The sequence below is a fragment of the Engraulis encrasicolus genome, chromosome 4 (genome assembly GCF_034702125.1).
Source record: "Engraulis encrasicolus isolate BLACKSEA-1 chromosome 4, IST_EnEncr_1.0, whole genome shotgun sequence".
Lineage (NCBI taxonomy): Eukaryota > Metazoa > Chordata > Actinopteri > Clupeiformes > Engraulidae > Engraulis > Engraulis encrasicolus.
In genome coordinates, this window is record NC_085860.1 from 17,160,206 (window position 1) to 17,176,696 (window position 16,491).

At 40.6% G+C, this 16,491-nt stretch overlaps 1 protein-coding gene across 1 annotated transcript in view; it reads right to left on the reverse strand.

The window, feature by feature from the left end:
* Nucleotides 1-16,491, reverse strand: part of LOC134447368 (uncharacterized) — a 36,630-nt gene that overhangs the window by 1,605 nt on the left and 18,534 nt on the right. The window contains exons 3-11 of the mRNA XM_063196816.1: nt 15,627-15,759; nt 9,304-9,404; nt 8,530-8,698; nt 6,854-6,976; nt 6,275-6,397; nt 5,695-5,817; nt 5,114-5,236; nt 843-952; nt 279-384 (exon numbers count right to left, since the gene is read on the reverse strand). Coding sequence (XP_063052886.1) covers nt 279-384; nt 843-952; nt 5,114-5,236; nt 5,695-5,817; nt 6,275-6,397; nt 6,854-6,976; nt 8,530-8,698; nt 9,304-9,404; nt 15,627-15,759 — 1,111 coding nt within the window. The remainder of the gene's footprint in view (nt 1-278; nt 385-842; nt 953-5,113; nt 5,237-5,694; nt 5,818-6,274; nt 6,398-6,853; nt 6,977-8,529; nt 8,699-9,303; nt 9,405-15,626; nt 15,760-16,491) is intronic.

Consider the following 16,491-nt stretch of genomic DNA (forward strand, 5'->3'; position numbering starts at 1 on the left):
CCACAATCAGTGGGCCACATCACCACGCACTTGAATTTACAAAAGGATACTTCACTTTTTCTTTATTTATACCTGAATGCTTACACTATTGATTTATAGGGGGTTAAAAACTGTCCTGCGCCCGAGCCTCCAGTTGCCCATCCCTGCTGTACAGTATCCTAACAGCAAGGCTCTCGTAGTATTTCAAATAATGGTCTATATAAAAACTGGTTATAATAGGTACAGTGCAGCATAAACAGGGTTTGAGGGGGTGGTTTCTTTTATTTCGTTGTACCTACCGAGTAGTTTAGCCAATGTCTGTGTGACACGTTCATGCTGCCACCTCCACAGCATCCTCTTCACAACCGCAGGGGCAAAGCATCCTTTTTCAGTCCAAGATATAGACTAGAAAATGAGTGACAGCATCACAATCAGGTATGCAAGTGTAGTGGACCCCCCATTTTTGTCTTTTTGTTATTCCCTTATTCTCACTCCCTGTCTTTTTGTTGTCCTGTCAGAAGTTGTCTTTTAGTTTAATTATGCTGTTGCACGTTTTCGCCAATAGATGGCATCATAGGACCAGCAATGAGTGCAGAGACCCTCTCTGGTGCAGTAGCCAGTGACTTCGGTCACATAAGAAGAACGAAACGTGGAAGTGACAGGCTTTGTTATGATACAGAAGGCAGTGGTGTCAGCTGTACAGTTATGCTGAGGAAAATGTAAATAAATAACGAACTCTACACACTTGAGGATCTTATTTATTAAGTGTTCAACATAAGCATTCACGCAATAATGCCACCAGGTCACATTTAAGATTTAACTAGGAGTATTTTGTTATGGATCTTATGTAGTGATAGACTTACCATTTCTTGTTCTGGCATATCTGGCCTATTCCCAAGAGAAGGCTGATGTCCCTGTCTGTTGATCTGATTTTGACGTCGGCAAGATGCTTCGTGCTGTCTGGGTTTCAAACCTAGTGGTGAAATGACAAGGGATTTTATGTAAACAAAATGCGTATTTCTGTACATACAGTAAACAGATCTAAGAAGTTCCCAGAGCACCCTACGATAGCTGGCATGGTTGGCACAAAGACCCAAAGAGCAAAATTGTCCCAAGATTGTCTTCCAAACAATTCCACTCCAAACATTTTCCTTCTGAAATAAACAATGTCCATATCCAATCAAACCTCAGTAGGCAGCTATCTCGTCAGGTCGGCCTTACCATAGACACATCTAAGCTTATGGGCCTTACGAGTGGCCCGTAAATTTACAATCTCAAACGTCATCACCGTATAAGCCATGGCACAACACAAGCGTTTTTTTGAGAATACAATATATCTTGGCACGTTTGCGCTAGTTATCTGAACACTGATCGTTAACGAATGGCCGAAATAGTGTAGAGCTAGCTGTCATTTATGTTGTGCTAGCTAGGGTCAAGTCGTCTCATCCAAACTAGCCACAGTAGGGGGGGGGATTACGCTTCAAATGAACGTGAATGACTCAAAACTTAAGAAATATGTTGTTAGAATGTACCGTATACAAGGTTAGTCTATGAGGTTAAATAGTTTTCTAACATATACATATTTTATATCCCAGTTACGTACCTTATCTTCTGCACGAATCGAGGCCTCCTGTTTCATTGGGCACAATCACGTCACTGGGTAGTCTAAGTATGATTATCAGTTTTGAGAAGTGGTGACTTGGCGTTTGGCCTACCACAAGGGTCTTATCATTCTCTAATTGTAAGCTAGCCTATTAATATAATAGCCTATATTTGGTTACGGTTTGAACTGAAATACGTTTATACATTATAAAGAAGTAAGGTCATTGAAATCGTGAAAAAAAAACTGACTAAATGTGGAAGTCGTCGCTGCAGCGCCACAGAAACTCCTTCGGCTGGCTCCAGGGCGTTGGTGATGGCTGGCTAATGACCACACATCGGAACGAGAGACACCTTAAATAAGCCGCTAAAAGAATGCTATGGTGGGAAACGAAACGTTACATTAAGACGGGAGCAGGTAATAAGAATGAAACGTGACTCCCTGTGTTTGCGGGGAGGGGGTGTAGGCTACTATGATGGCCTGGGGAGGTTGCTTCAAGGCGCAGTCTGCAGGTGACGAAGGAAGTGTCGAACGCCACAGCCGCTGTTCCTGACAATGCCTTCTCTGAAGTTGCCCATTGCCTGGTTGAGATGACTGGCTCCACGAGGATTGTTATGCACATTGGCAATGGGCTGATTATTTCGGCTGGTCATAGAAATCCACACTAGTAGCCTAAACATAGGCTAGGCCAGGGTTTCCCAAACTGTGGTCCGTGCACCCCTGGGGTTGCGCAGCCTGCCATAAGGGGGTGCGCGAGCTGAATAGAGCAATGGTGAGAGTTTTTTATACAGCATCAATGAACTTTAAGTAGTTTTTAATTGTATGCTGGAAGGGTCCATTTGAAGTGCAGTTTAACTCCAGAACTTGGAAAAGAGGATTATTCAAAACTGTGCATAATGTGCATGAATGCACAGTGAATCCATACTTGCGTGGCCATCAGCACACCAAAATATTCGCTAAGGGGGTGCGCGAGCCACAATGAAATGTACAAGGGGGTGCGCGGGGAAAAAGTTTGGGAACCGCTTAGCCTGAGTGTCATTTAATGACTACAACATTATTCCATTATTGCTGGAAAGGCAACATTAACTAAGGTTGGATTCATGTATGACTGGGTTGATCTGACAGGATTTTCATACATGATATGTTAACCTTGTAATTCACACCACGAATTTCCCTCTGATATACCACATTTACTTAATGGTGAGTCCTCATCACTCATGTCATGACTCCTTATTAACTAATGATAGATTAAATATCACTATGTACATAAATCATGTGTTAATTCACCATAAATCATACATTACTTCCAACATTATTCCGTTATAATTCATGCACCATTATTGTAAAGTGTTACCCAACTGTCTTATTTTACTTAGTACATGCCTTACAAGTTACTTACACATGCATTAATATTTTATGTATTAGTGCTAATAGATGTGTCCCTAAAATAAAGTGTTACCCTATTTTTTCCTAAACCTTCTAACCTCTGGCCCAAAGGGCAAGCCCCCTGTATGCATTTTCTGTGAGAATGCAGACTAGATTAGGTTTGTCCTCCAAATTACACACTCTACCATGCCAGGAGACAAAATAAAAAAGGCAGTGGTTTAGCTATAATCGTGCCTTAACCCTTCTGTTGTGTTCGGGTCATTTTTGACCCGTTTTCAAGTTTTAGTGTGAAAAAAACACACTTTCCTTTATTTTCTTGGAATGGAGGGTTCATCTAATCCTCAGTCATAATCATTTACAGTAAACACAACAAAAATATGTTTTATCATTTTAGTAAATTTTAAAGGTCTAAAAAAAAAAAAGCTACATCTGTGGTGTTCGGGTCAAAATTGACCCAGCATAGATTTTTGTTTTTTGTATGCATTTCTGAAAAGCTGTTGGTTGCCCTTTGGTGATTCATGGTGAGGAAAATATATTTCTTGCCTGAAAAATTTTTTGCCAGCTTTTTCATATTACAAATCCAATATGGCCGCCCGACAGTCCCATACACTACAATACGTCATATCTCCTTTTGTGAAAGGAGTACAGATGTATTTCTGGTGTCTACTCATATGTTTTCATGGTCAGGGAATCCATTTCTGCATTATATAATGAGATTTTTTGCACATTTGTTTGCAAAATACATTTTTGCACATTATTTTTTCCAAAAAACGTATAAAAAATTCATAATGGCACCCAAACATGTGAACTGGTATTATACTTTCCATGAAGTTGATGTGGCACTGAGGTAATGGCCCATGTTCATAGCATAGTGGATTCATATGAATAGTGAGACTTTTTTCATGTTCACTGAGGTGTTCATTTCCTATATCTTTGCATTAGATTGGCGGAATAGCTGTGACTCTGACAGAATTGTTATTTTGTATATTTGCCACACTAAAATCATATAAATATTGAAAAACACCAAGTCAACATATTTAAACATTGATTTTATGCACTGAAAAACTAATTTAGTTGACATTTGGTCTTTATCTTGCTATAAATGTCTTTGGGTTGATTTGGACCCAAACACCATAAATGTCCCTATTGATGATATTTTTCAACATTAGAGAAAAACTAATAAAATAAATGTGGGGGTTGTTGTACTCACATATCAGCTGTAATATATGGACAACATAATCACTAATTGTATCACTTTAGGAGGTATTAATAGTGAATTTATGCAGATTTTGATAGTTTTGGTCATCAAAAACGATTTGCATAATGTAAGATAAAAGACCTGTAAAGTCAAAAAGATGAATACATAAAGTAATATTTTCATGGATATGAATACATACCAAGTTAGCCATGAGATGAAAAACAATATTTGATGATAACTAGTGTTTTTAGGTATTTTATGGCTGAGTTTTGTTATCACGGGTCAAAAATGACCCAAACACCACAGGTGTATGCAGCTTATGAACACAACACAAGGGTTAAGACAAGCCTAGGTTCATTCTCTTCATTTGAATACATGGAAATGAAGGTCCATGCAGACCATAGATTAATCCTTATTGTACTGTACTGTCCACCTAAAACTTTCCTCTCTGAATTTTCCACTCTCCTGTCTGAAGTACCCAAATTATGATAAAGCTATTGTTGCAGGAGATTTCAATATTCATGTAAACAAGTCAGATAAAACAAGCTGCCAAAGATTTTAAATAATTTAGATGCTTTTGACTTAGTCCAGAATGTGACAGAACCAGCTCATTGCAGAGGAAATTACTTTCGATTAAAATCACTGAGCACAACAAATCTGGCGACCTCGTAGGGGCCCATGTGACCCATTACGTTACTGATGTTAAGGGTTAAAAAAAGAGACATAAATGAAGCTAGTCCCATTCAAATACGGCTTAATAGACAAAATACACTCAGATATTCATGGAACCTGAACCCCGTTTCTCAAAAGTGTCATTGGCAACCAATGGGCAGATAGACAATTCCATTGCAATCAAATAAGTTGGTAAAATAGTTAGTAATGATGCGTTCAAGAAAGACAGCCCTGCGTGTTACAGCACAAAGAGAAAAGACAGAAAGGCGTCAACTCACTTTCTTCTGGACGTGTTTGAGACCCTTCTGGAACTTGATGGCCTCTAGCAGCAGCGCGATTAGATCCAGCCACTGAAAAAGATGGTCCAGAGGAGCCACCTTGGCCATCATGACTCATCATAACTGTGTCACAATATGAGAAGCACAGGAAATAATGGTTAATAATCTTCTTCAATCACAAGACAATTTGTCAAATAGTCAACGGAGATTGGGCACATGCAACACTGTAAAACCTCTGCATCATCTATACACATAAACATTCGGTAACACTTTATTTTAGTGTGACATCTACTAGCACTAATACATACAAAGAGCTTATATAAAGTAACTTGTAAGGCATGTAATAAGCAAAGTCAAACATTTGTCAGGCATGTATTCGCAAATGTCTTGTTCATGCACAATAAGGGATTTATTACCAATTTAACCTTAGTAAGGACTGAGTAGGCCTTAGCATTTGCTTAGTGCATGCCTTACAAGTTATTTATGCAGGCATTGGTAAAATAGTTAGTAATGATGCGTTCAAGAAAGACAGCCCTGCGTGTTACAGCACAAAGAGAAAAGACAGACAGGCGTCAACTCACCTTCTTCTGGACGTGTTTGAGACCCTTCTGGAACTTGATGGCCTCTAGCAGCAGCGCGATTAGATCCAGCCACTGAAAAAGATGGTCCAGAGGAGCCACCTTGGCCATCATGACTCATCATAACTGTGTCACAATATGAGAAGCACAGGAAATAATGGTTAATAATCTTCTTCAATCAAAAGACAATTTGTAATATAGTCAACGGAGATAGGGCACATGCAACACTGTAAAACCTCTGCATCATGTATACACAAAAACATTCGTTAACACTTTATTTTAGGGTTACACCTTTTAGCACTAATACATACAAAGAGCTTATATAAAGAACTTGTAAGGCATGTACTAAGCAAAATCAAACATTTGTCAGGCATGTATTTGCAAATGTCTTGTTCATGCACAATAAGGGATTTATTACCAATATAACCTGAACAAGGACCTAGTAGGCCTTAGCATTTGCTTAGTGCATGCCTTACAAGTTATTTATGCAGGCATTGGTTAAATAGTTAGTAATGATGCGTTCAAGAAAGACAGCCCTGCGTGTTACAGCACAAAGAGAAAAGACAGACAGGCGTCAACTCACCTTCTTCTGGACGTGTTTGAGACCCTTCTGGAACTTGATGGCCTCTAGCAGCAGCGCGATTAGATCCAGCCACTGAAAAAGATGGTCCAGAGGAGCCACCTTGGCCATCATGACTCATCATAACTGTGTCACAATATGAGAAGCACAGGAAATAATGGTTAATAATCTTCTTCAATCACAAGACAATTTGTCAAATAGTCAACGGAGATTGGGCACATGCAACACTGTAAAACCTCTGCATCATCTATACACAAAAACATTCGTTAACACTTTATTTTAGGGTTACACCTATTAGCACTAATACATACAAAGAGCTTATATAAGTAACTTGTAGGCATGTACTAAGCAAAATCATACATTTGTTAGGCATGTATTCGCAAATGTCTTGTTCATGCACAATAATGGATTTATTACCAATTTAACCTTAGTAAGGACTGAGTAGGCCTTAGCATTTGCTTAGTGCATGCCTTACAAGTTATTTATGCAGGCATTGGTAAAATAGTTAGTAATGATGCGTTCAAGAAAGACAGCCCTGCGTGTTACAGCACAAAGAGAAAAGACAGACAGGCGTCAACTCACCTTCTTCTGGACGTGTTTGAGACCCTTCTGGAACTTGATGGCCTCTAGCAGCAGCGCGATTAGATCCAGCCACTGAAAAAGATGGTCCAGAGGAGCCACCTTGGCCATCATGACTCATCATAACTGTGTCGCAATATGAGAAGCACAGGAAATAATGGTTAATAATCTTCTTCAATCACAAGACAATTTGTCAAATAGTCAACGGAGATTGGGCACATGCAACACTGTAAAACCTCTGCATCATCTATACACAAAAACATTCGTTAACACTTTATTTTAGCGTTAAACCTATTAGCACTAATACATACAAAGAGCTTATATAAGTAACTTGTAAGGCATGTACTAAGCAAAATCAAACATTTGTCAGGCATGTATTCGCAAATGTCTTGTTCATGCACAATAAGGGATTTATTACCAATTTAACCTTAGTAAGGACCTAGTAGGCCTTAGCATTTGCTAAGTACATGCCTTACAAGTTACTTATGCAGGCATTGACATTGTATGTGTTAGTGCTAATATATGTAACCCTAAAATAAAGTGTTACCCATTGGTCTCGCACATTGCTTTCCGTTAGGAGACTATGTAAAGACCGTTGTCTGCTACAGCCTGGGAAGGCACAACACCGTATGCCTAGCCGCCACTGCTCGTCTTCCAGTGGTAAATGTGAGGGTTGGCAGGCACAATTTCGAAGGGGCGTTTCAAAGGGGGTTTCTGTGGCTGCGGGTATGGGGGGGCTGTTTGCACCAGCACGACGTCATTTTGGTGTAAAAACGGGATTGGCCGATTTTTTGGCACTAATTCAAAAAAGGGGAAGTACTTGAAACAGAGGTTCTGACCATTTCTGGCACTTTGTGTGTACTCCCCACTGTGGGGAGACTCTGACCTAACAGTTAAAACGCAAAAAATATGATTTTGATTCTCCATCCCCTTTAATAATTGAATCACAGTTAACATTTTATGTAAAAACTGAATAATTCATCCCTCCAAATCTTTCTGAGTGACTCAGTTTCTCTGTGATGATCTTATATGTATTATAGGGTACATTAATATTGGCAGTTGGTACAACTAATTTTCAAATTTTCCTTCTTGTAACATTTTAGTCTTATTATATATTTGTTGTCTTTTACTGACCCACGAAAAAAGAAAATAAATGACAAAATAGACCAATATTCATGGAACCTGAACCCTGTTTCTCAATAGTGTCATTGGCAACCAATGGGCAGATAGATAATTGCATTGCAATCAACTAAGCTGGTAAAATAGTTAACTTAATGATGCGTTCAAGAAAAACAGCCATGCGTGTTGATGCAAAACGCAATTTTGCCTTTATATTCTGTTGAAGCCGGGTGAGGATTTGATCCTCACACGACTCCTCCTACACTAATTTAAATCCTTTTTCTTGGCTTTTTAAGGAACAGGGATATTTTCAGAATATTTTGAGACGCAACTGTGTTGAGATTTGTTGACATGGAATTACCCTTCTTGTACTTTTGTCTAAAGAACTTTGCCCATCATAATTGACACTGAGATTTATACAAATCGAAAGATGTTACAAGTTGTGATCTCTAGGACTTAGACTATGCATTTAAAACTATAATAAGGACATTATTGGCTTGATCATGATAGCACTACAAACCATGCTAGCTAGACAACACAAAATAACATCAGAGACTTACATTTTGGCTCCATGTGTTTCACATGGTTGTCAGCACATTTGATGATGTGTTGGAGAGCAGACAGAAGCAGAATGTCAACATTGTTATTCAGATCACTCTCATCATGGTAGTTCTTCACTGGGAAAACATAATCTGTGTGGTCACCTAGCTCGCTGGTGCACTTATCCACCTGAAAATATCCACGCACCCACACACAGAGAATATCTTAGGTTTCTGACCTAGTTTTATCCATCCAATTCAACCAGGTGATCATTCAACCTGCCTGGTTGAATTACACAGGTAAAGCCAGGGCATTTGGAAGATGGATAGACATCTCAATGCACAATACACAAAACACAATAGACAAACACAGACCCCACCCTCTCAAGGACAAAAAGACAGGTTGACAAAAAGCTCAACTTAACTACAGTACAATGCTAAAGTGCCGTTATCCAGAACAAGAGTGCAATGTATTACTCAGGAACAGTCTAACTGGAAGGTACTAGTGGGTGTGAATGATCTGCGGGCTCTATTTGTCTGAAATGAAGGCAGCCTGAACCTCCTGCCTGAAGGCATCAACTCATATGAATGATGTAAGGTTTCGTCTCCAAATCGGACCCTGGGGGCCAGATCTGGCCCAGGCATGGCAAACATGGCAAACATTTGGCCCGCCATGAGGTTGGAACCAATGAAAACAGATAGTATGTGCCTTCTTTACCACTAGATTTTTACTAATGAATGCAGGTTTCCCATCACCAGGTTGTCAATAACTTTGGATGTAGAAAAAAGGCATACATTTCTTTTAATTGTCTTGCTCCAGTAGATCATCTCCAGGTCATTCTTGACCGCAGGACAGGCTTCATCCACCTTTGTAATAACAACGACGTGAGGGATTTCTAAAAGAAGTAAGGTAAAAGTTATTAAACATGTTCAGTTAAATTGGGGTAAAGTTTGTTTTAAAGGTGCACAATGTAAGATTTTTAGTTGTTTATTTCCAGAATTCATGCTACCACCCATTCACTACTGTTACCTTTTTCATGAATACTTACCACCACCCAATTCTAAGTAGGCCTATTCATTATGACGGGAAATTGCACCTTTCATACAATTTCCAGAAATAGCCATTTTTAGCTGCAAAAATGACTGCACTTGGGCCGTATTAGAAAATATTAGTTTATTACTTAGTAAAATTTCATGAAAAGATAAAAATTGGCAACCCAGTTTCAATGAGCAGCATAGTTGCAGTACCTTTTTTGACCATTTCCTGCACAGTGTACCTTTAAGGGTGTCCATTCACAAACATTTTTTTTATTTCAAGTGTTCATTAAGACTGGGAAAATGACACATGGTGTAGGGTAGATGCCCGTCATTTTGAATTTCCAGTAATATACATCTAAAGCTGTGAAACGGATACAGTTCAAACCATAAGTTTACACAGACTGTATGTAATGTACAGTATAAAGACACACAATATTATTTTCCCCAAACCTGTCCAGGTTAAGGTTTAGGCTTATTGAAATTATATCCAAATGCCAGATTTATTTCCTATTCAAATAAGGGAGATAATTTTACTCCACATTTGTATTATTTTTCCTCAAAAGTCAAATGTTGCATTTGATCAAAATGCCTTTCAAACTGTATCAATTAGGTCTTTCCTTGTTTTATGTGACAAACAAAGTGAACGGTCTACTGGTTTATGACCGACAAACACTACTGAACATTCGGTCAAATTATGAAGACCTGTTGCGCTGTGGCTTTGCTGAACACAACCGCCCTCCCCCTCCACTGCTGTCGGATGTACCTGCGTGCATAGTCCGCGGCCCTGTTCCCGAACATCGGACCCGGAGGCGCAAACGTCGGGGGAAGCGCAGTGGCCGACTGGTGAAGCTAAAGTTGCATCTATCGACGACTCCAGGGATCAAGGCCCGGGAAAGCCGTCGCGATCGCTGCAGCTTCATCTCCTGGCGCTGGCGTGAACCGGCGTACACCTGGCTGAGAACTGTCATCTCTCCCCCGGAGGCCGCCTGCCACACCCAACGCCCTCGCACTCTCCGGCTCCACAGACGAGGAGTGAATCATTAGGCTCAGATGACTTTGATGCTGTCAATCGATGTAGACAAAGCATGTGAGCGAGAACTTGTCACGATGTGGGTGGTATTAAATACAGCGCATTTAAAGTCGGCCACAAATATGCACGAGACGATGAGCTCGCACCAGTTTGATCTACTAACACACCACATGTGAGGTGTGGGGGAACAGGTGTAGAGGAGGAGCTGAAGTGGGGAGCAGTGCAAAGTTATGTAGGGGTGTGAGACAAGACTCGTATACACATGTGAGTGAGTTGTTGAGCAACCAGTTCATGGGAGCGTGACCTCGGAGGCGGTCTGCAGACGAGCATCGACGGGGATAAGCAACTGCAGGGGTTGCAAGATCCAACTGCAGTCGCATTCATCCCGCGATAGTTTGACACCATGTGACATGTCACCTCGTCGACGCAACATGACTGAAATTGGTAAGTTGGACAGGAAATCTAACCATCATGCAGCATTTTCATCCAGAGTGCATTGCTGTCTACATGCAGCCGTTGATAGAAAATCTAATGAGCCATCTCCGGCCAGTAGGTCGGGCTCCTCGGAAGGAGTGCGAGCTACCCACAGTCAGGTTTGCATTGGTGAATGCATGTTCAGTGGGTAACAAGACCTTCATCCTCAACGACTTTTTCGAAACGCACCAATTGGAGGTGTTATGCATCACAGAAACCTGGCTGCGTCCTGGCGATCTGAGCCCCAGGGCTAGACTGGATATCTGGCGTACCGCGTCTTTCGGGCCCTCGAGGGCCTGAAATAATAATACAAAATTAGATACATTACTTTTTTATGTCTGTGACGGTAAAAAAATGACACATCGTGGCTCATTGGATGCTTCTCTTGAGGCACATTGGCCTAGTCCAATGATTTTTTTCTCGAAGGCCCGGCCCGCCCCTCCCTGCAGGCCCTAGCTCGACCCAACTAGTCTGTCAGCATCATCCATCATTTGAAGTTTCGTTGACTTGGATTGTGGCTATTAGGTTAATAAAAACTCTGGTGGTGGAGTGGAGGATACAGTGGAGTGGAGGATACAGGACGTGATACAGAGAAAGAAAGGACTGGCTATGGACTGGCTATGAAAAGGTCATGGAAAAGCGAAAGCAAAAACCAAAAGAAGATGGAGCAAAATGTGCTTACTGACTTTATTGACTTGTTCAACGCTATAAAGCACCACCAGCTCAAGCTACGGACAGATAGCTCTCGTGTGGCCGTGGGAGGTGGTGAATCACACAGCTCGACCTCAGGTTGGGACAGTGGGGCCGCCGGTGCATCAACGGCTGCAAGGTGCAGAATGAGGCGGAGGAGGAGGCGGCGGGGGGAGATGGTTCGAGCAGGGGAGGTAGAGACGGATACGAGACGTGACCCAGAGAGAGCGCATTGAAATGGTGACAGTCGAGGTTTGGACGAGACTCTCCCTTTGATGATTGAGTTATGATCTGTCATTGCGCACGGTGGGGATTGAACGCGGGCCTCTCAACTGGAATGCGGTTCCGTTACCGCTCACCTACAAATGCTCGCATCACATCATTGATAAAGACTTGATTTGACAAGGCATGCCCCAGTCTACAACATGATCGCATTTTCGACAATCGTTGATATGGACTTCCCCTGTACACCGTGCACGAGCGCAACGCCAGCTCTGATGAGCGCGGCTGAAGTGAAACTAGCCAAGGCGCAGCTGATCTTCTGTGGTGGAACGGTGTCAGAAGCCGTTGTTAATTGAAACTCGGCTTTTGCGCGTAAGCGCCGCTGAATTCAGCGCCAATGATGGAATGGTCCCCTGGTAAGCACTATGACTGTTGTTTAACAATAGGCTGTATTGACAAATCGTTCAGGTGTGTAGTTTTACAGCAGGTTAGAAGATTTCAACCTGTACTCGCTAGCATCGCGCTAATGTTTATGGGTTTGGCCCCATAAAAATTGAGTTTTGATACCCAGTATATAATAATCCAGTGGCGCAAAATAATCGAAACGCTACTCAAATGAGGTCTTATTATTTCTAGCTTCTAACTTAATATTAATATTTCAGGACAAAAAATTATAAAAAATCACAAAAATTATAATGGTAGAAAACTCCATTGACACCCATTCATTTTGTGGTTAGGGTTAGCCAGTTGTGGCTAGTAGCTAGTTCCGAGAGTGAACACCCCCTGAGACTACAAGCCTTTTTCCCCACCCTTTCAACCCCGCCCATAGGGGGTTGGACCTAATGCTCTAACAGACCTATCACAGATCAGTGTCCCAGTGCTTTTGAAATCACTGGCATTGAGGCTCCAGTAAGCAGTGTTGCCAGATTGGGCTGTTTCCCGCCCAATTCGGCTGCTTGGGATGGCCGTCTGCGGGTAAAAATGACATTTTGCAGGAAAACTCGCCCAATCTTTCCCATAGACATCAATAGAATTGGGCGGGATTTAGTTCTTCCAGGCGGGTTTTGAGCATTTTTTGGGCTGGAAATCATCAGCCTCATCTGGCAACACTGCCAGTAAGTCACTGGCATAGCTGGAAAGGAGAAGCTGGAGCACACTGCAGCTTAGTTTTCAAGCCTTTATTTTGTAGACACACCTGACCAACGTTTTGGTGTTGCTACACCTTTTTCAGAGTCAAATGATAGCAAGAGAGAGACACACATTTCAAGACTTGACATTCACAGGTGATCCCACTTGGTTTGGCTAAATTGGTCTCATCTCATTGCAGGTCATCTCTATATAGTACATTGGCTTGATAATGTGGGGGCTGTATGTCATTGTGTAGCAAAGACTCTATGACTAGGACTCATCACTGCAAAACCACTCCATTGCTTTTGGTACATCTGCAGCAAAAGTACCATGTAGTGCATGGTGTTACTGTATGTAGTGTCTAAACATGTAGTGGCCAAATCACTGAGGAGGAGGAGATTGATAATGATTGGGAATAGCCTAGCTATCAAGAAATAAAATTCTTCACATTGACATCAACCTGTCTTTTGTTCCACCTTTCACCTTTCTACCGTTAAAGAATTCAATCTGAGCAAGGCAATACAATCAGCAGACAATAACTTCCTAATGCAAAACAAATAGATATTTAGATGTAGGTACATTCAAGCATACAGGCTTATCTGTGCATAGTTTTGGATGAGGTGGGCTGAGGAGGAAACATTTCATTGTGTTATAATAAGTAATTGAAATAGAGAAAACGTCTCAATAGAAATTGGCCTGACAGAAAAAAAATGTTGAAAGACAACGGTTGTAAACATGAATTCAGACTACACTGAACTGATTACACTGACTACCTTTGATTGTAATTTTGAATTTGATTACAGAAATGAATTCCCCATGTATGAAAATCTATATCTACATAATGCTTTTAAGACTTTATCTTGTTTAATCAAAGAGATGTATACTGTAGTCTGGTGACGGCAGCCATATTGGATTCCTTCATTATGAGAGACTGTGGGTCTTTCTCAAATGCAAGGCCAGTGTCCTTCCAAGTGTATCAGCCTAATTAGTCACGCCCAGTGATTGGATACCCTTTATTAGTCATACCCAGTGATTGGATATTCTGTAGAGTTCACCAAAAAGTATCCAATCACTGGGTGTGACTAATTAGGCTGATACACTTGGAAGGACACTGGCCTTGCATTTGAGAAAGACCCTATGGGATTTTTTTTGAGCCTGGTATACAGCAGATTTAAATTGAGCATCTTTCAAAACTCATGGAAATGCTGTGTACCAAACATGAACACAATAAAAGGCACTTTGTCCTGAATTTAAAAAATATGGACACAGAAGAGTACTATTTTTGGGTCAGAAATCAGGGCTTTTTTGGTGGCGTCATCTTATGTTCTACTGCCAGTAACTAAAGAATGGAAATAGGTAGACACAAAAAAAAAATCAGGTGAGAATAGACAGTTCAGTGCAGTTTTTGGTAGTATTGGTGTTCACAAAGACATCAGACATTAATTTCTGTGGATCTTGAAAATTTGATCAAAATGCTAAAAACTTTAAAATGCTCTGCTTTAAAAAAGCTACCAGCTAATGATATTAGCATTTTATTCAAATCTGATCTTAAATCTGATGACAGAATGGGGTTCCCTATATATGAAAACAGAAAAACAAGTGTTGTTTTCATATTCATACCTTGTTTAACCAAAAAGAAAATGGATTGTTAGGATTTTGACCTGCTGTCGGCTGCCATATTGGATTTTGCCTGTTTGAGGCATTTCCGTACATTTTTGCACCCGGTATACAGCAGATTTGGATTCAGCACCCTTGAATACCCCTAAATCAGATGTATACCAAAAATTAACACGATTTGCCTTCAGGGTTCATCTTTTGGGAAAACTGACACTGACTATTAGGAATGATTGAGGGATTGATTTGAAAAGAAATGTGAGCCAATTCTTAACTGGATATGCCAGGATCGCCATATTTTTGGGATCATCGTGGAATTTTCCCTTCACTTCTTGCTTTTTCCCTTAAATTGGTAAAATTGGGTTTTGCAAAGTGAAGGTTTTCGCCACGATTTAAGAATTGATAGGCAGGCCTATTTGATAAATCTAAAAATTGTACCCCTATGAGTCAGTTTAGACTCAAAACGGGGAAATGTGGTGATATATTTTTAGATCCATGTATGTTTGTATATGTATTTGTCTATATATATAATTTCCAGTTGTGTTCCTGTAAGAAGTATTTTAATCTGAGCTTTGGGTTAGGCTGTGTACAGTAAATTGTGAACTGCTCTGAGAGGGGTGTGACTGGGCTAATTAGCATATGTAAAGGGCCGCTTGGCTGTGGCAGACAACTTAACCAAGGTCAGAAGGGACCTTGGCAGGCCTCCTTCCCAGGGACACCACCAACACAGGGATGTAACTTGCAAAGACGCCTCCTGTTCCATTCGGAGCAGTAAGAAAATAATCTGCAGAATCCCATCAGAGCAAAAGTGCCTGTCTGATATAAAACCCACAGTACCTCCATAGCGGATGCACGGCAGAGTTTTTTGCTGTGTGGGCTGGCACCTTTGGTAGGTGTCTGCATAATAAGACAAAATACTTACCCAGTTTACGTGCTTCGTCTTTGATTTTATTGATTTTCTCTATGACAGCATGGCGTTCTGGAGTTTCCAAGGCAGGTAGGACGGTGACCAAGCAGTGGACTTCATCATTCAGGGCCGGGCAGCCAGAGCTGGACTGAAAAATATAAAGAGACAGTAGGCAGTGTTGATCTCAGAGAACATTTCAGCAACACACTATTTCTTGTGGAAATGTACTCACTTTTCAGAACACATTATCCCTTGATAAGGCATTCATTAAAATACTTTGAAATGCAATGGTTCAACCCTATATTCTAAGAGGAGGATAGGGTAGTAATATTTTCCATTCAAAAATTTGCAAAATCCCTCATTTTCATGTAGAAATTGAAAGGTAACGAAATGACCATATATGTGTCCTTGCCCGTTTAGGGTCAAACTTTTCTCAATAGTACATCTACAGTTGTGTTCATAAAAATATCAGTGCCTTCACAAAGATGAGTAAATGTCAAAGTTCTTCAAATAAACTGCACTTTGATGATGAAAAATGCTTGACACTGTAAATCCACTGCACACTGTATTTCAAAGAAGAAAATTAGGAAAAGTAATTACATTTCAAAGTATTTAATAGAAAGTGGAGAAATGTCATGTTCAAATGAATAGCAATGTCGACATCTGTCTTTTAGAAACTCAAAGATGTTTTGACAAGAATGTGTTAGTTTGTGCGGAACAACTTTGAGTTTCTAAAGGCAGATGTCAGCACTGCTATTTTTTTTAACATGATATTTCTCCACTTTCTATGAAATTCTTTGAAATTTAATTGCTTTTTCCAATGTTTTGCTTTGAAATACAATGTCCAGTGGATGCGCAGTGTCCTCAAGGCATTAAAGTG